This window comes from Rhinopithecus roxellana, chromosome 16, assembly GCF_007565055.1.
Source record: "Rhinopithecus roxellana isolate Shanxi Qingling chromosome 16, ASM756505v1, whole genome shotgun sequence".
NCBI lineage: Eukaryota > Metazoa > Chordata > Mammalia > Primates > Cercopithecidae > Rhinopithecus > Rhinopithecus roxellana.
The window spans coordinates 17,543,791-17,562,423 of record NC_044564.1 but is presented as its reverse complement, the minus strand read 5'-3'; the positions used below and the strand labels follow the sequence as shown (position 1 = coordinate 17,562,423).

At 51.1% G+C, this 18,633-nt stretch overlaps 1 protein-coding gene across 1 annotated transcript; it reads right to left on the bottom strand.

The window, feature by feature from the left end:
• Positions 1–3,200: 3,200 nt before the first annotated feature.
• Positions 3,201–18,608, bottom strand: SWI5 (SWI5 homologous recombination repair protein). Its single transcript, XM_030920134.1, is given in 7 exon segments — positions 3,201–3,538; positions 6,442–6,536; positions 8,249–8,370; positions 17,967–18,015; positions 18,321–18,447; positions 18,450–18,503; positions 18,506–18,608. Coding segments are annotated over 7 exon segments (615 nt in total). The 3' UTR covers positions 3,201–3,473.
• Positions 18,609–18,633: the final 25 nt, after the last annotated feature.

Genomic DNA, 18,633 nt, shown 5'->3' with positions numbered 1-18,633 from the left:
CTCTCGGAACCTGTTTCCTCATCCAAATGGGAACAATTATGGAACTTAGTTCAAAGGTGGTTGTGAAAACCTGTTGACATGACGAGGAGAGAGCAGAAAGTGTAAGAAATGACAAGGAAATCCCAGAAATGAGAATGCCTGCTGCCTGGGGCCACTGTCACTGAGGCTTGTACTTTTTGTGTGTGTGTTTTTTTTGAGACAGAATCTCTTTCTGTTGCCCAGGCTGCAGTGCAGTGGTGTGATCTCCGCTCACTGCAACCTCGACCTCCCAGGTTCAAGCGATTCTCTGCCTCAGACTCCTTAGTAGCTGGGATTACAGGCGTGTGCCCCCATGCCTGGCTAATTTTTTTTGTATTTTCAGTAGAGATGGTGTTTTGCCATGTTGGCCAGGTTGATCTTGAATTCCTAGCCTCATGTGATCTGCCTGCCTCGGCCTCCCAAAGTGCTGGGATTACAGGCGTGGGCCACCACACCTGGCTGTGTGTTTCATCTAGAAGAGCTGATAGATGGAGACAAGGGTCTGAAGTCTGGACCAGGACCAGAGCACAGGCATGGGACACTTGATGGCAGGGTGTGGGGGTAATGGGTCGCTATCTAGCGTAACCCTAGGAGCCCAGTCGTGGGCAGTTGCCCACCAGATACTCAAAGCCGCCTTTGGAGGTGGGTCTTTGTGGCTGACTCCCTGTGAAATACCTGTGTGCTCACCCTTATTTCCCAGCCTCCCTCTTGGTTAGTTTGGGCCAAGTGACTAGTTATAGACAAGGAGCTGTGAGCAGAAGTTATGTCTCCCAAATATGGGGGAGTTGGTTTGGAGTTGGTGTGTCTTCATCTCTCTCTTCCCTGCTGTGGTCACTCTGGTGGCCACATGTTCTGATGGTATAGCTCAAAATAGAGGAGGGCTACCAGACCCTCATTAAACTGAGACAAACATACCTTTATTATGTTCACCCACAGAGGTTTTGTGGTGGTTTGCTGAGTTGGTTAATGCTAATTACCCTGGTGAATACAGTGCTACTATTATCTCCATTTTATTGGGGCCACGTCAATTGCCTATAGTCACACAGCTTGTAAGTGGGCAGAGCTGAGACTCAAATCCAGGTCTTACTTGTATGGCTGGTTTTTAGAAACCAAGTTTCACCAAGCTGGCCAGGCTAGTCTCAAACTCTTGACCTCAAGTGAGCTGCCTGCCTCAGCCGCCCAAAGTAATGGGACTACAGGTATGAGCCTGTAGTCTGGTCTAAAATTTATTTATATTATTTATTTATTTTTGAGATGGAGTCTCGCTCTGTCAACCAGGCTGGAGTGCAATAGTATGATCTCAGCTCACCGTAACCTCTGCCTCCTGGGTTCAAGTGTTTCTCCTGCCTCAGCCTCCAGAGTAGCTGGGACTACAGGCGCGTGCCACCACGCCCAGCTAAATTTTGAATTTTTTGTAGAGATGGAGTTTCATAATGTTGGCCAGAATGGTCTTGATCTCTTGACCTCGTCTCTGACCTCCTTGGCCTCCTAAAGTGCTGGGATTACAGGCATGAGCCACTGCACCCAGCCTACTTTTTTATTTTTTTGAGATGGAGTTTCACTCTTGTTGCTCAGGCTGGAGTCCTGTGGCGCAATCTCGAGACATGTTTTTTTTTGTATTTTTATTACTGATGGGATTTTGCCATGTTGGACAGGCTGGTCTCGAACTACTGACCTCAGGAGATCCACCCACCTTGGCCTCCCATAGTGCTGGTATTTTTTTTTTTTTTTTTTTTTTTTTTTTTTTTTTTTTGAGACGGAGTCTCGCTCTGTCGCCCAGGCTGGAGTGCCGTGGCCGGATCTCAGCTCACTGCAAGCTCCGCCTCCCGGGTTTACGCCATTCTCCTGCCTCAACCTCCGAGTAGCTGGGACTACAGGCGCCCGCCACCTCGCCCGGCTAGTTTTTTTTTTTGTATTTTTTAGTAGAGACGGGGTTTCACCGTGTTAGCCAGGATGGTCTCGATCTCCTGACCTCGTGATCCGCCCGTCTCGGCCTCCCAAAGTGCTGGGATTACAGGCTTGAGCCACCGCACCCGGCAAAATTTATTATTTATTTATTTTTTTGAGACCGAGTTTTGCTCTAGTTGCCCAGGTTGGAGTGCAATGGTGCAATCTTGGCTCACCGCAACCTCCACCTCCCGGGTTCAAGTGATTCTCCTGCCTCAGCCTTCCAAGTAGCTGGATTGGATTACAGGCATGCGCCACCATGCCTGGCTAATTTTTTTGTATTTTTAGTAGAGACGGGGTTTCTCCATTTTGGTCAGGCTGGTCTCGAACTCCCGATCTCAGGTGATCTGCCCTCCTCAGCCTCCCAAAGTGCTGGGATTACAGGTGTGAGCCACGACGCCTGGCCCGGCAAAATTTATTTTTAACAAGAAAAAAAAATTTACCTCTGGGAACACAGAACATAATTTTTAAACAAAAAGGGGGTCTCTCAGCTGGGGGCAGTGGCTCACGCCTGTAATCCCAGCACTTTGGGAGGCTGGGACAGGTGGATCACGAGGTCAAGAGATTGAGACCATCATGGCCAAGATGGGCGTGATGGCACGCTCCTATAGTCCCAGCTACTCAGGAGGCTGAGGCAGGAGAATTGCTCGAACCCTGGAGGCAGAGGTTGCAGTGAGCCGAGATTGTGCCACTGCACTCCAGCCTGGGTGACAGAGCGAGACTCCATCTCGGAAAAAAAAAAAAAAAAAAGAAAAGAAAAGAAAAAAGAAAGCGGGGGAAGGGGGGTGGTCTCTCTTCGTTGCCTAGGCTGGTCTTGAACTCCTGGCCTCAAGCGAACTCCTGCCTCAGCCTCCCAAAGTGCTGGGATTACAGGCATGAGCCACCACACCTGGCCCACTCTAAACTCTTGCCTGCTTCTTCCCAGCCAAGAAAGGCAGTATTGCAAAGCACTAGCTTGGGTCTGACCTGAGCTCAAATCCCTGTTCTGCCCCTTACTAGCTGTGTGACCTTGGGCAAGTCACTTTGTCTCCTCTCTGAGCCTCAGCATCTTCATCTGTAAGATGGGGATAATTATGCCAATTTCTCACAGGATGATTTTAAGCATCAGAGACAATGGATATAAAGCACTTAGCAAAATGCCTGGCTCATGTAGGCCTGTTCTAATCCAAGGCACGCTCTCTTTATCTTAGGTACTATTGGGGGCTATTGGAGAAGAGGGAATCAGTTTATTGATATGTTTATTGACATATGTTCATTGACAAATAAAGTACATGTACCCCTACACAAGTATCACTGTGACATTTCAGGAACCTTGGAGCTGGGAATGCCCCTTCCTCCCTGTCCGGCTCTTCTCTAGGCTCCTCCTGATTCAGCTTGGGCTCTCTAGAAAAGCGCTTCTGGCATTTTCTTGCTGGAAACTCTGTATTTGTGCTGGTTGAGCTCTCAGCGTTTATCATGTCCACACCCTTCTGTCCCTCGGGACTGTGGACAAGGGGCGATGAGCCTGCTCAGTCATTCATGTCCAGCCCAAACTCTGGATACAATTCTTTGGTGGTGACACCTCGGATCACAGCTGAAAGGAAGGAAGGAAGGCTGAATGTGCAGTGGGGAGAGGTGGGAGGGAGTACAGCCAATGCCCCCAGCCAGTGTCACTGCCCTGACCCACCCAGGACCATCTCTGGCTTCAAGCCGGTCCCCACACTTGTGCGTCACCTAACTGGCCAAGGTAAGCTCTCTGCTGCTCCTTCCAGGCTGCCCCACCGCGGGCCCCGCCTGGCCACGCTGCAGCTCCGCCATGTGCCAGCCACTGTATTCAACAATGGACCTACGAGGACTCCTTGGACCCTCACCCCATTTTGCAGAGGAATGAAACAGCTCCCTCCATTCCATTCTCCACACAGAGCTGCTGGATTCATCTCCTTCAAACGTAAGCTGATTGTATGCTGTGCCTGCTGAACATTCCAGACTCCTCGGCATGGCCCACGTGCTCAAGTTTGCGCCTCTGCAGCCTCTGTGATGTTATTCCTCCTCTGTTCTCCACAAAGGCTGGTCCTTTCTCCTGAGGAAGGGTTCTCCTCAGAGGCCTCCCCTGACTACCTATCTTACCCCCACCGCCCCCCTGTTCATGCCTCAGTATTCTCCCCATCTCTGCCGTTTGTCACCTTCATAGCACCTAACACATTTTGTAATTAACTGCTGAGTCCACTTACTTCCTGGGCATTCCTCCACCCCCAACAGGAAAACAAACCACGTGACAGCAAGAGATCTAAAAGTGTCTGGATCACCAAAGTGTCCCCAGCAATCCTTTTTGAATAAACAAAAAGGACGCCAGGTACGGTGGCTCAGCCTATAATCTCAGCACTTTGGGAGGCCAAGGCAGGTGGATCACTTGGGGTCAGGAGTTCGAGACCAGCCTGGCCAACATGGTAAAACCCCGTGTCTACTAAAAATACAAAAATTAGCCGGGCGTGGTGGCAGATGCCTGTAATTCCAGCTACTCAGGAGGTTGAGGCACTAGAATCGCTTGAACCTGGGAGGCGGAGGTTTCAGGGAGCCAAGATCATGCCACTGCACTCCAACCTGGGTGACAGAGTGAGATCAGTCTAACAAAAAAAAAAAAAAAAGGGAGAGGCCACCGGCTCCAGGTCATATGACCTGGAAGTGACAGGCCTCATGCTGATTCTCGCTGCTAAGAGCTTGTGTTCTTTTTTTTTTTTTTTTTGAGATGGAGTTTGGCTCTGTTGCCCAGGCTGAAGTGCAGTGGTGTGATCTCAGCTCACCGTAACCTCCGCTTCCTGGGTTCAAGCGATTCTCTTGCCTCAGCCTCCCGAGTAGCTGGGATTACAGGCGCATGCCACCACACCTAGCTAATATTTGTATTTTCAGTAGAGACAGGGTTTCACTGTGTTGGTCAGGCAAGTCTCAAAATCCTGACCTTGTCATCTGCCTGCCTCGGCCTCCCAAAGTGCTGGGATTACAAGTGCGAGCCAGCAAGCCCAGCCCTCTTTTTTTTGTTTTTGAGATGGAGTTTCGCTCCTGTTGCCCAGGCTGGAGTGCAATGGCACCATCTCAGCTCACCACAACCTCTGCCTCCCAAGTTCAAGTGAGTCTCCTGCCTCAGCCTCCCGAGTAGCTGGGATTATGCATGTGCCACCACACCCGGCTAATTTTATATATATATATATATATATATATATTTTTTTTTTTTTTTTTTTTTTTTTTTTTTTTGAGACGGAGTCTCCCTCTGTTGCCCAGGCTGGAGTGCAGTGGCCAGATCTCAGCTCACTGCAAGCTCCTCCTCCCGGGTTTACGCCATTCTCCTGCCTCAGCCTCCCGAGTAGCTGGGACTACAGGCGCCTGCCACCTCGCCCGGCTAGTTTTTTGTATTTTTTTTAGTAGAGACGGGGTTTCACCATATTAGCCAGGATGGTCTCGATCTCCTGACCTCGTGATCCACCCGTCTCAGCCTCCCAAAGTGCTGGGATTACAGGCTTGAGCCACCGCGCCCAGCTAATTTTATATATTTAGTAGAGACAGTTCTTCATGTTGGTCAGGCTGGGCTTGAAATCTCGACCTCAGGTGATCCATCCGCCTTGGCCTCCCACAGTGCTGGAAGTACAGGTGTGAGCCGCTGTGCGCAGTTGAGCGTGTGTTCTTAACCACTAGGCTACACTCCCCTCACACCCCCATCTTCTTGGGCCCTGATCACCCCCATCTTTTTATCCATCTATAGTTCCCGCCTCCACTTTTTTCCTCTCCTCCTTTGGGGCCCATTGTCCAATGAAACACAGAGAAGCCCTCCCTGCCATGGAATCCTGGATGCTGAAGGCATTTCTGCAACAAGTGCCAAAACTCACACAGCAACTGGGCAGATAGCCCAGCTCTGAACACTACCCCTGGCTGCTGGTCACTGGCTGCTGAACATCAGAGTGCCCAGCACTCCAAGCTAGGGGATGGAACTGAAGGGTTTGTAGGGGCCACCTGCACATTTGGTCACCTCCAAGGTAGGCTCTCCTAGCCAGCATGACACGCAGGTGTTGGTGCCTTGGCTAAAGCCCTCTAGATAGCAAGCTTTTGTTCAGGGAGGAAGAAAATACTTCTTTAAGTCACAAAGGGTCACCTTGCACTTGCTGCCTCTTTAGCAAGCCAGCCACTTGAGGCATGGATGGTACCTCGATCACTCTGAGTAGGCCCCAGAAGACTGGGGAGACCCTGAGTCCTCAGTCTGGCAGATGGGCAAGTCCCGCTCAAACCTGGCTGCAGCTCCAAAGCAGGTTCTGTACTTGAGGAACAAACCTAGGTGGCCAGGGAGACCAGAGGCTGGTAAGGAGAGGAGCTGGGGCAGCCCAGGAGCAGGCCAACTGCGGAGGGCGTGACAGTTGGCAAGTTAGGAGGCCCAGGAGCAAAAGCCAACACCCCTAGGCGAGATGACACCCTATGATGCCTACTTGTGGCTCTGCAGTCCCAACTACTCACCTAGTTTGCCCATCAGCATCTGCCCCACATCCTTGATGTCATTGTACTCGTGAAGCTGGGTAATGTGGTCCTCCAGTTCATCCACACTGTAGCCTCTGGGATGAGCGATGGAGAGAGGGGGAAAGACAGCTCAGTTAAGAAAGCAGATGATGACCCCAGGCTCAGACAGTAATAAGGCATCTGTAGGGGCCTACTTGGTGCTAGGTACTAGGGATATGGCGACAGCAAGATAGGCCCTGCCCTCATGAAGCTTACAGCAGGGCAGGGCATCTTCCCAGGTCCTCACTCCTGGCAAACGTGCCCTGTCTCCTTAGGGCGATGTCTCCAGCTACAATGGTACCATGTGACCCTGGCCACAGCTGAGGGACTCGCAGATGGGCACATGATCCAAACAGCCAGGTGGATTCCTTCAAGTGTGATATGCACATTCAAAGGCAGCTTAGTCTCTGCCATGTGGCTGGAGCAAGAGGTGTGGGGAACTCCAGGAGGTGTTCAAGAGCCAGTTTCCCCTACACACTGAAAACTCTACCTGCAGAGAGAGAATGGAGTCTGTGCAGAGGGAAGTAGAGGCGGAGAACATGGCTCCAGAGACTGAGAGAGCAACAGCTTCCATCCCAGATAGCTTTCCAGGTCCCAGTTCAGGCCCTCCCACAGCCTAAGCATCTCACTACCTGAGAGGCTGCTGAGATGTCCTGAATCCAGAAGCATAATCTGTCCGTCCGTCTTTCCGTCCGTCCTTCCGTCCTTCCTTCCTTCCTTCCTCCCTCCCTCTTTGCCTCCCTCCTTCCTTCCTTCCTCCCCCTCCCTCTCTTCCCTCTCCCTTTTCTCTCTCCCTTCCCTCTCCCTTCTCTCTCCCTTCCCTCTCTCTCCGTTCCCTTCCCTTCCTTCCTTTTCCTTTCCTTTCTTTTCCTTCCCTTCCCTTTCCCTTCCCCTTCCCTCCTTCTTTCCTTTCTTCCTTTCTTTCTTGACCAAGTCGTGCTCTGTAGCCAGGTTGGAGTTCAGTGGCATGATCTCGGCTCACTGCAATTTCCACCTCCCAGGTTCAAGCAATTCTCCTGCCTCAGCCTTCCAAGTAGTGCACAGTCCTATTTCTATGCTAAGCCAGTGCGACTGGGTTTTTCAGTTACTGGGCAGTTAGAGAGTTAAAAGTTATCTTTTTTTTTTTTTTTTTTTTTTGAGACAGATTCTCAATGCATCACCCAGGCTGGAGTGCAGTGGCGTGATCTCAGCTGACTGCAACCTCCATCTCCCAGGTTTAAGCGATTCTCCTGCCTCAGCCTCTGGAGTAGCTGGGACTACAGGCACGTACCACCGTGCCTGGCTATTTTTTGTATTTTTAGTAGAGACAGGGTTTTGCCATGTTGGCCAAGCTGGTCTTAAACTCCTGACCTCAAGTGATCTGCCCACCTCAGCCTCCTAAAGTGCTGGAATTACAGTCGTGAGCCACTATGCCTGGCCCAAAGTTATCTATTTTTTTTTTTTGAGACGGAATCTCGCTTTGTCGCCCAGGCTGGAGTGCAGTGGCCGGATCTCAGCTCACTGCAACCTCTGCCTCCTGGGTTCCCGCCATTCTCCTGCCTCAGCCTCCCGAGTAGCTGGGACTACAGGTGCCCGCCATCTCACCCGGCTAATTTTTGTATTTTTTAGTAGAGACGGGGTTTCACTGGGTTAGGCAGGATGGTCTTGATCTCCTGACCTCGTGATCCGCCCGTCTCGGCCTCCCAAAGTGCTGGGATTACAGGCGTGAGACACTGCGCCCGGCCCCCAAAGTTATCTTAACCATGATGGGGAACCCAGTGAAACTTACTCAGATATGAACTGGGAGATCTCCTCATCCAGCATGTCCCTCTTCTCCTTCAGTTTCTGAATGTCAAGGTGCAGAGACTCCTCGCTGGTCCCATCAGTCTGGCCAGACTTGGGCGATGGCCTCTGAGAGGCAAAAAAAGTCATCAGCCAGACTGACCAGTTATCCAAAATTCACAGCTTACATGTCCCCCAGTAGTCACTCCCTGATTGTGCTTGCTAATAGGCACCCTAACCCCCTGAATAAGACTGCATTTCCAAGCCTTCCTTGGAATTAGATGTGGCCCTATGACTAAGTTCCAGCAAGTAGAACTTAATCATCTGGGAGGCCGGGCGCGGTGGCTCAAGCCTGTAATCCCAGCGCTTTGGGAGGCGGAGACGGGCGGATCACGAGGTCAGAAGATCGAGACCATCCTGGCTAACATGGTGAAACCCCGTCTCTACTAAAAAATACAAAAAACTAGCCGGGTGAGGTGGCGGGCGCCTGTAGTCCCAGCTACTCGGGAGGCTGAGGCAGGAGAATGGCGTGAACCCGGGAGGCGGAGCTTGCAGTGAGCTGAGATCCGGCCACTGCACTCCAGCCAGGGCGACAGAGCGAGACTCCATCTGAAAAAAAAAAAAAAAAAAAAAAAAAAATCATCTGGGAATTTTTTTTGAGACGGAGTCTCATTCTGTCACCCAGACTGGAGTGCAGTAACCCGATCTTGGCTCATTGCAACCTCTGCCTCCCAGGTTCAAGTGATTCTCCTGTCTCTGCCTCCTGAGTAGCTGGGACTACAGGTGTGCGCCACCATGCCCAGCTAATTTTTGTATTTTTTAGTAGAGATGGGGTTTCACCATATTGGCCAGGCTGGTCTTGAACTCCTGACCTCGTGATCTGCCCGCCTCGGTCTCCCAAAGTGCTGGGATTATAGGCGTGAGCCACTGTGCCCAACCTCCCCCCTACCTTTTTTTTTTTTTTTAAATAGGGTCTTGTTCTGTCACCCAGGCTGAATTGCAGTGGCATGATCATAGGTCACTGCAACCTCAAACTCCTGGGCTTAGGTGATCCATCCTCTAGCCTCAGTCTCCGACAGCGTTGGGATTACAAGCATGAGCCACTGTTCTCAGCCAGTGACTGGGAATTGTCCTCCCAGGAAAAGGGCATGCCTTTCTCTGGCTGGAATGTGGATGCAGTGCTGGAGCTGAGCAGCTATCTTGGATGATAAGGTACAAGTCATACACTGAAGATGGGGTCGAATCAGATGGAGGCCTGGGTGCCAATGACTGCTTAAACCATTGTTATTTGGGGTTTTCTTCACTCCTAGCCAAACCCAATCCTAACCAATGGGCCCGCCCTGGTCCCCAGTCTGACCCCAGAGAACCTGCTCCAGGCCTCCGTCTTGGGCTCTCCTCTCATTTACAATGTCACTGGTGGGTTTTTTTTTTTGAGACAGAGTCTCACTCTGCCGCCCAGGCTGGAATGCAGTGGCATAATCCCGGCTCATGGCAACCTCTGCCTCCGGGGTTCAAGTAATTCTCCTGCCTCAGCTTCCTGAATAGTTGGGATTACAGGTGCACACCACAGTGCCCGGCTAATTTTTGTATTTTTGTATTTTTTTTGAGACGGAGTTTCACTCTTGTTGCCCAGGCTGGAGTGCAATGGCGCAATCTCAGCTCACTGCAACCTCTGCATCTCAGGTTCAAGTGATTCTCCTGCCTCAGCCTCCTGAGTAGCTGCAATTACAGGTGCCCACCACCATGCCCATCTACTTTTTTTTTTTTTTGTATTTTTAGTAGAGTTGGGGTTTCACCATGTTGGCCAGGCTGGTCTCAAACTCCTGACCTCAGGTGATCCACCCACCTCGGCCTCCCCAAGTGTTGGGATTACAGGTGTGAGCCACTGTTCCCGGCCTAATTTTTGTATTTTTAGTAGAGACAGGGTTTTTGCCATGTTGGCAAGGCTGGTCTCAAACTCGACCTCGAGTGATCTGCCCGCCTCGGCCTCTCAAGGTGCTGGGATTACAGGCGTGAGCCACCATGCCCTGCTGTCACTGGGTTTATAATCTCCTTGGATAAAACCCTTCCTTGGGGCTTTCATCTTTGCCCTTTCTGCCTGTAGAAGCTGTGAAGGCCAGTGCCTAGGACACAGCCAATCTTCAGGAAATGTATGTTGGATGAGCTGTCTACACATGATACAAGAAGGGACTGAGGAGGATGGTCTTCCTGGTTTTAGGTTAGTATCTTGTAACCAGTCACTCAGAGGAATGAGTGAGTACCCTCTGCCAGGAACTGACAAAGGCTCCAGGAGTGCAGCAATGAATGAGACATCAAGCCCAGCCCACTGCTTTCATAGAAGGCACAGCCTAGCCTCAAAGAGAAAGTACCCCACAATGAAGTTCTTCCTCCAGATGCTTCCACTTAAAGCTCTACTTATGCATCGCCCCATCAGAAAGCCCCTCTCTGACAGTCCTGTCTACAACGGTAATGTCTCAATCACTCACTATTCCTTTTTCCTGATTTTTAATATTTTTTGAAATTTAATTTTTCTTTCTTTTTTTTTTTAAGACAGAGTCTCGCTTTGTCACCCAGGCTGGAGTACTGTGGCGCCATCTCAGCTCACTGCAACCTCCGCCTCCCGGGTTCAAGCGATTCTCCTGCCTCAGCCTCCCGAGCAGCTGGGATTACAGGTGTATGCCACCATGCCTGGCTAAGTTTTCTATTTTCAGTAGAGACGAGGTTTCAGCACGTTGGTCAAGCTGGTCTCAAACTCCTGACCTCGTGGTCCGCTCACCTCAGCCTCCCAAAGTGCTGGGATTATAGGCATGAGCCACCGCGCCCAGCCTTTTTTAAATTTAATTTTTAAGATGGGGTCTGTCTCGCTCTGTTATCCATGCTGGAGTGCAGTAGCACAATCACACCTCACTGTAGCCTCAACCTTCTGGGCTTAAGCAATCCTCCCACCCTAGCCTCCTAAGTAGCTGTTACAACAGGCATGTGCCATCACACTCAGCTAATTTTTTTTTTTTTTTTTTTTTTTTTGAGGTGGAGTCTTGCTCTGTCGCCCAGGCTGGAGTACAATGGCGCAATCTTGGCTCACTGCAACCTCTGCCTCCGGGGTTCGCGCCATTCTTCTGCCTCAGCCTCCCGAGTAGCTGGGATTACAGGCACCCCCACCATGCCTGGCTAATTTTTTGTATTTTTATTAGAAACAGGGTTTCACCGTGTTAGCCAGGATGGTCTCAATCTCCTGACCTCGTGATCTGCCTGCCTCAGCCTCCCAAAGTGTTGGGATTACAGGCGTGAGCCAACACACCCGGCCACATTCAGCTAATTTTAAAAAAAAAATTTTATTTTTTGTAGAGATGAGGTCTTGCTATGTCACCCAGTTTGTTCTCAAACCCTGGGCTGGAGCGATCCTCACACCTTGGCCTCCCAAAGTGTTAGGATTGCAAACATGAGCCACCGCACCTGGTCTCCTGATGTTTTATAGCATTTTTCATCACCTGACAAGTTATGCATTTCATTATTTTCATTGTCTTACATTGCTTTACACCACTCAACTGTAACCTCCATGAAGGAAGGGACTTTTGTTCACTGCTGATTGCACAGTGTCCACAACAGTACATGGCACATAGTAGGCACTCAATATTAATATTTATCAATGAATGAATGAATAAGTAACCAATAAATGAATTATGTCTGAAGAATGCTTTGAAGTTGAAGTCCAGTGTGCTATGGGAGGGTTTAACAGGGCAACTGGACTGACCCAGGAGTGGGGATAAGGCTTTTCTGAGGAAGTTAAATTTTAAAGGATGAGCAGGCTTTAGCTTGGCAGAAGGGTGGAAGAAAGTATTGCAGACAGAGGGGACAGAACAGTTGGCCCGCCATATCAGTGGGTTTCACATTGAAAATATCTTATGAAAAAAAAGCATGGTTGGCCAGGCGCAGTGGCTCACACCTGCAATCCCAGCACTTTGGGAGGCTGAGGCAGGCAGATAATGAGGTCAGTAGTTTGAGACCAGCCTGGCCAACATAGTGAAACCTTGTCTTTAGTAAAAATACAAAAATTGGCCAGGCGCGGTGGCTCAAGCCTGTAATCCCAGCACTTTGGGAGGCCGAGACGGGCGGATCACGAGGTCAGGAGATCGAGACCATCCTGGCTAACACGGTGAAACCCCGTCTCTACTAAAAACACAAAAAACTAGCAGGGCGAGGTGGCGGGCGCCTGTAGTCCCAGCTACTCAGGAGGCTGAGGCAGGAGAATGGCGTAAACCCGGGAGGCGGAGCTTGCAGTGAGCTGAGATCCGGCCACTGCACTCCAGCCCGGGCGACAGAGAGAGACTCCGTCTCAAAAGAAACAAAAACAAAACAAAAAAATACAAAAATTAGCCAGGCATGGTGGTGTGCGCCTGTAGTCCCAGCTACTTAAGAGGCTGAGGCAGGAGAATCCCTTGAACCTGGGAGGTGGAGGTTGCAGCAAGCCAAGATCACGCCATTGCACTCCGGCCTGGGTGACAGAGCGAGACTCCGTCTCAAAAAAAAAAAAAAAAAAAAAAGTATGGTTGAGTCTGTATTGAACAGGTAGACGTCTTTTTCTGGTCATTACTCCATGGGGGTCCGGGTAGCAATCTCCATGGATACCCAGGGGTGAATGTGTACCCAAATGCCCTTAAGGCAGGAGACAGCACATGTGTTCGGGGGTGAAAGTGGTTTCCACGTGTGTGAATTGGTGAGTGAGGGGACAGTGGTGTGAAAAAGAATAAATGCAAGTGGGTGCAGTGGCTCACGTCTGTAATCCCAGCACTCTGGGAGGCCGAGGCGAGAGGATCATGATGTCAGGAGATCAAGACCATCCTGGTGAAACCCCGTTTCCACTAAAAATACAAAAAATTAGCTGGGCATGGTGGCACACGGTTGTAGTCCCAGCTACTTGGGAGGCTGAGGCAGAAGAATTGCTTGAACCTGGGAGGCGGGGGTTGCAGTGAGCTGAGATCGCACCACTGCACTCCAGCCTGGGCGACAGAGCGAGACTCCGCCTCAAAAAAAAAAAAAAAAAAAAAAGGCCGGGCGCAGTGGCTCAATCCTGTAATCCCAGCACTTTGGGAGGCCGAGACGGGCGGATCACGAGGTCAGGAGATCGAGACCATCCTGGCTAACACGGTGAAACCCCGTCTCTACTAAAAAAAATACAAAAAATTAGCCGGGCGAGGTAGCGGGCGCCTGTAGCCCCAGCAACTCGGGAGGCTGAGGCAGGAGAATGGCGTAAACCCGGGAGGCGGAGCTTGCAGTGAGCTGAGATCCAGCCACAGCACTCCAGCCTGGGCGGCAGAGCGAGACTCCGTCTCAAAAAAAAAAAAAAATAAAGAGAAGAAGAAGAACAAATGCAACCATGAGTAGTGCTATTAGAAAGGAGGAGAGGCAGAGCCCACTTCAAGAGCTTGGGGTTCCTCTGATGATGCAAGGGCAGTTGGAGGAGTTGGTTTGTGGTCCTGGTTAGGAGGCTGAGTGTGATTTCAGACTTGGCAAGTGGGAAGGCAAAGATTCTGCAGGCAGCTTTGGGTATCCTGAGAAAGGTCAGGGCTAGAGACAGGAGAGTTGTGGGCACTGGGATGGGCTGAGGGAGTGGCAGTGAGACCTTGGAGCAGGTGTGTAGAAAGAGAAGGGCAGGAGGAGAGCGGAATCACTTGGAAATGTGTGGGCGAAGGATTACCCAGGTGCGGAGGCAAGAGACTGAAGGCACAAACCATTTCAGTATAATAAAGAAAACAGAATAAGAATAGTCATAATACGAATTAGATATAGAGATGATGATGGACAATTATCAATCATTAGTATAAACATTACTAATCATTAGCTTTTTTTTTTTTTGAGACGGAGTCTCGCTCTGTTGCCCAGGCTGGAGTGCAGTGGCCGGATCTCAGCTCACTGCAAGCTCCGCCTCCGGGGTTTACGCCATTCTCCTGCCTCAGCCTCCGGAGTAGCTGGGACTACAGGCGCCCGCCACTTCGCAGGGCTAGTTTTTTGTATTTTTTAGTAGAGACGGGGTTTCACCGTGTTAGCCAGGATGGTCTCAATCTCCTGACCTCGTGATCCGCCCGTCTCGGCCTCCCAAAGTGCTGGGATTACAGGCTTGAGCCACCGCGCCTGGCCATTAGCTTTTAATATTACTCTTTGTTGCATTACTAATATAACCTAAGAATAACCGGCGGGTTATAGGGTCAGGTGCTAAAGGGACATTGTGAGAAGTGACCTAGAAGGCAAAAGGGGAGCCCTCTGTCATGCCCGCATAAGGGCCGCTTGAGGGTTCCTTGGTCAAGTGGTAATGCTAGTGTCTGGGAAGGCACCCGTTACTTAGCAGACCACGAAAAGGAGTCTCCTTTCCTTGGAGGAGACAGGGATCACTCTGCTCCACCAGCTTCTTGTGGGAGGCTGGATATTATCCAGGCCTGCCCGCAGTCATCCGGAGGCCTAAACCCCTCCCTGTGGTGCTGTGCTTCAATGGTTATGCTCCTTGTCCATTTTCATGTTCCTCTAGTACTCCTGGTTTCTCTTTGAAGTTCATAGTAGATAGCAGTAGAAATAGTGAAAGTCTTAAAGTCTTTGATCTTTCGTTTAGTGCATAGAAGAAAATGCTGACGTATGCTGCCTTCCCTCTCTGCTTTGGCTACCTAAAAGGGAAGGGCCCTCTGTCCCATGATCACATGACTTGCTTGACCTTATCAATCACTTGGATGACTCACCCTCCTTACCTTGCCCCCTTTGTTTTGTATGCAGTAAATATCAGCGCGCCCAGCCATTTGGGGCCACTACCGGTCTCTGCGTCTTGGTGGTAGTGGTTCCCCAGGCCCAGCTGTTTTCTCTTTATCTCTTTGTCTTGTGTCTTTATTTCTTACAATCTCTCATCTCCGCACACAGGGAGAACACCCGCTAAGCTCCGTAGGGCTGGACCCTACAGAAATGCCCACATTTACCTCAGGAGTGGCAGGAAGCAGAGAAGCCAGCCAAGCGGGCACAGAAAAAGAGGCAGGAGAGGTCAGCAGGGTGCTGCTGCAAAGAGGCCCTGAGAGGAGCAAGCCCAACGTACCGGTTAAGAGTTCAGTTCAAGCCCAGGCGAGGTGGCTCATGTCTATAATCCCAGCACTTTGGGAGGCTGAGGCGGGTGGATCACTGAGGTCAGGAGTTTGAGATCAGCCTGGCCAACATGGCAAAACCCTGTCTCTACTAAAAATATAAAAATTAGCCGGGCATGGTGGAGGGCATCTGTAATCCCAGCTACTAGGAAGCTGAGGCAAGAGAATCACTTGAACCCGGGAGGCAGAGGTTGCAGTGAGCCGAGATCGTGCCATTGCATTCCAGCCTGGGTGACAGAGCAAGATTCCGTCTCAAAAACAAAACCAAACAAAACAAAAACAACTCAGTTTCTTAGTTTGAAGACCCCAGCTCTGCCACGTCCTGGCTATATTCATCTCTCTGGAACTCACAGGCCTCACCTCAACATGGGGACAGTAAAGTGTCTGTCTCAAAGGTTGCTGGAAGGAACTGGAAAGATGATATATGTAAAGTAAAGTAAGTTGGTGGGGACAGTGCTCAATAGAGCCTCCTTTTTTTTTTTTTTTTTGAGATGGAGTTTCGCTCTGTTGCCCAGGCTGGAGTGCAGCGGGATCTCGGCTCACTGCAACCTCCACCCTGGGTTCAAGCGATTCTCCTGCCTCAGTCTCCAGTAGCTGGGATTACAGGCATGTTACCACCATGCTCAGCTAATTTTTGTATTTTTAGTATAGACGGGGTTTCACCATGTTGGCCAGTCTGGTCAAACTCCTGACCTCAGGTGATCCACTCGCCTTGGCCTCTCAAAGTGCTGGGATTACAGGCATGAGCCACCATGCCTGGTCAAGCCTTGTTTTTAAAAATGGAAGCTGGGGGCCGGGCGCGGTGGCTCAAGCCTGTAATCCCAGCACTTTGGGAGGCCGAGACGGGTGGATCACAAGGTCAGGAGATCGAGACCATCCTGGCTAACACTGTGAAACCCTGTCTCTACTAAAAATACAAAAAACTAGCCGGACGAGATGGCGGGCGCCTGTAGTCCCAGCTACATGGGAGGCTGAGGCAGGAGAATGGCGTAAACCCGGGAGGCGGAGCTTGCAGTGAACTGAGATCCGGCCACTGCACTCCAGCCCTGGCGACAGAGCAAGACTCCGTGTCAAAAAAAAAAAAAAAAAAAAAAATGGAAGCTGGGACGGTGGCTCATGCCTGTAATCCCAGCACTTTGGGAGGCCAAGGCGGGCAGGTTGCTTTGAGCTCATCAGTTTGAGACCAGCCTGGGCAACACGGCGAAAATCTGTCTCTACTGAAAATACAAAAAAATTAGCCAGGCATCATGGCACACAACTATGGTCCCAGCTATTTGGGATGCTGAGGCAGGAGGATGGGTTGGGTCCGGGAGGCAGAGGTTACAGTGAGCCCAGATCGCGCCATTGCACTCCAGCCTGGGCGACAGAGTGAGACCCTGTCTCAAAAAAAAAAAAAGAAGGAATGAATTAGCATGAATGAGAAAGCCATGATCTGCAGTGAGTTAACCCATGGTCAAAGACAGTGGACACCAACTCACTTGCAGAGAGAAGCTCAATTAGCCCAATGCTTTTGGCAAACTGTGGTTGCCTCCCTGTCATCATCATCTGGGCTCACTGTGGCTTGCCCTTCTGGCCTTGCCTCTGACCTTGCCATCTCTGGGGAGGCTTCTTTGCAAGCCCAAGCCTGGGCTCCCCCTCTCAGAACCATGTGCATACTTGTCCTGGAACTGGCTTTTTGCCTGAGCCTCCTGGAGGGCAGGGGCCATCTGGCACAAACCTGCATCCCAGCAGTTGCTAAATTAATGAACAAATACCAAGTCTTTCCTGATCTAACGTCTTTTTTTTTTTTTTTTTTTTTTTTTTTTTTGAGACACAGTCTAGCTCTGTTGTCCAGGCTGGAGTGCAGCGGTGCAATCTTGGCTTACTGCAACCTCCACCTCCCGGGTTCAAGCAATTCTCCTGCCTCAGCCTCCTGAGTAGCTGGGATTACAGGCCTGCACCACCATGCTCGGCTGACTTTTTTTTGTATTTTTAGTAGAGACAGGGTTTCACCATGTTGGGCAGGCTGATCTTGAACTCCTGACGTCAAATGATCCGTCCACCTCCGCCTCCCAAAGTGCTGGGATTACAAGAGTGAGCCACTGTGCCTGGCCCTCACGATCTAACTTGAGAGTGGTGGTAGTGGTAGTGGTAGTGGAAACTCCATCTGGGGGATGAGAGAAGGTGGAGGCTGAGTTTTGGGGGTGGCTTGCAAAAGAAGAGGAGAGACTATTAGCAGCTAAAGGAGTGGCCAGGGTAAACACCAAGCATTTTCCTGACTGGGGAGCTGTGGGTTTGTTTAAAGCTAGGGCTGAGTAAGGGGTGAAACCAGTGAGCAGGAGAGATGGCTAGTGCTGCACTGGAGTGAAAGGCATCTGTAGAGGCAGGAGACAGGATGGGGAGGGAGAGGAGTTGGCCTAGGACAGGACAGGATAGCACTTATTTGAAGACTGGTGGGCAGGAGGAAAGGAAGGGGAGGGATTGAGAAATGACCTGGAGTTTCTCAGTCGGCTAGAAGATATGGAAGAAGGCCAAGCGGGGATTGGCTGCGGTTGGGATGGGGAGGAGGGCCGCGAGCGCACGAGGGAAGGTCGGGGATGGGAAGAGGGGTGTGGGGGAAGAAATACTCACAGGGGAACGGAAGGCCCCGCGGCAACTTTGGGTAAGTCCTGGTTCAGTCAAGGAGAGGAATCCGAGGGGAAAGGCTGATTAGACCCACAGTCCGCTGTGAGGACAGGGTTACTGTGGGGATGCGGGAGGAAGAGCAGCTGGGAAATAGGAGTGCCTGGGACTGGATCCAACTGCAAAGGGGGCAGATATGTCCCCAGGATCAGGGTAGGGACCCTCTAGGAAGGGAGTGTTCTGAGAGGGAGGTTGTGGGGAGCACTGTGTAGGGGTCCTTGGAGGTGATTTCTGGGAAGGGGAAGTCTGGGGCAGGGCTGTGAGGAGTCAGGAAAGAAACTGTGAAGTCCATTCCTCGCCCACCTCCTGAGCCCTGGGGTCCGAGGCCCCCGGATCAGGGGGTTCAGTGGCGCAAGAGGGTCCAGCGCGGGAGTCGAAGAGCGGCCTCTCAGGTGCGCGGGGCAAGGAACACTGACCCGGAGCTTGATGGGCGCACAGCAAGCTGCGCGCGCACCCAAGGAAAGCCGGCCCCGCCCCTCTCCGAAGTGGGCGGGGACAGCGGTTGCGTGCGCAGCTTTTGTTGTGACGCCACAGGTCCCTCTGGCCACGCCGCTGCCTGGCCACGCCTCCTTTCCGCTTTATCTTTTTCATTGACGAATGGGCTTTGATCTTTGAG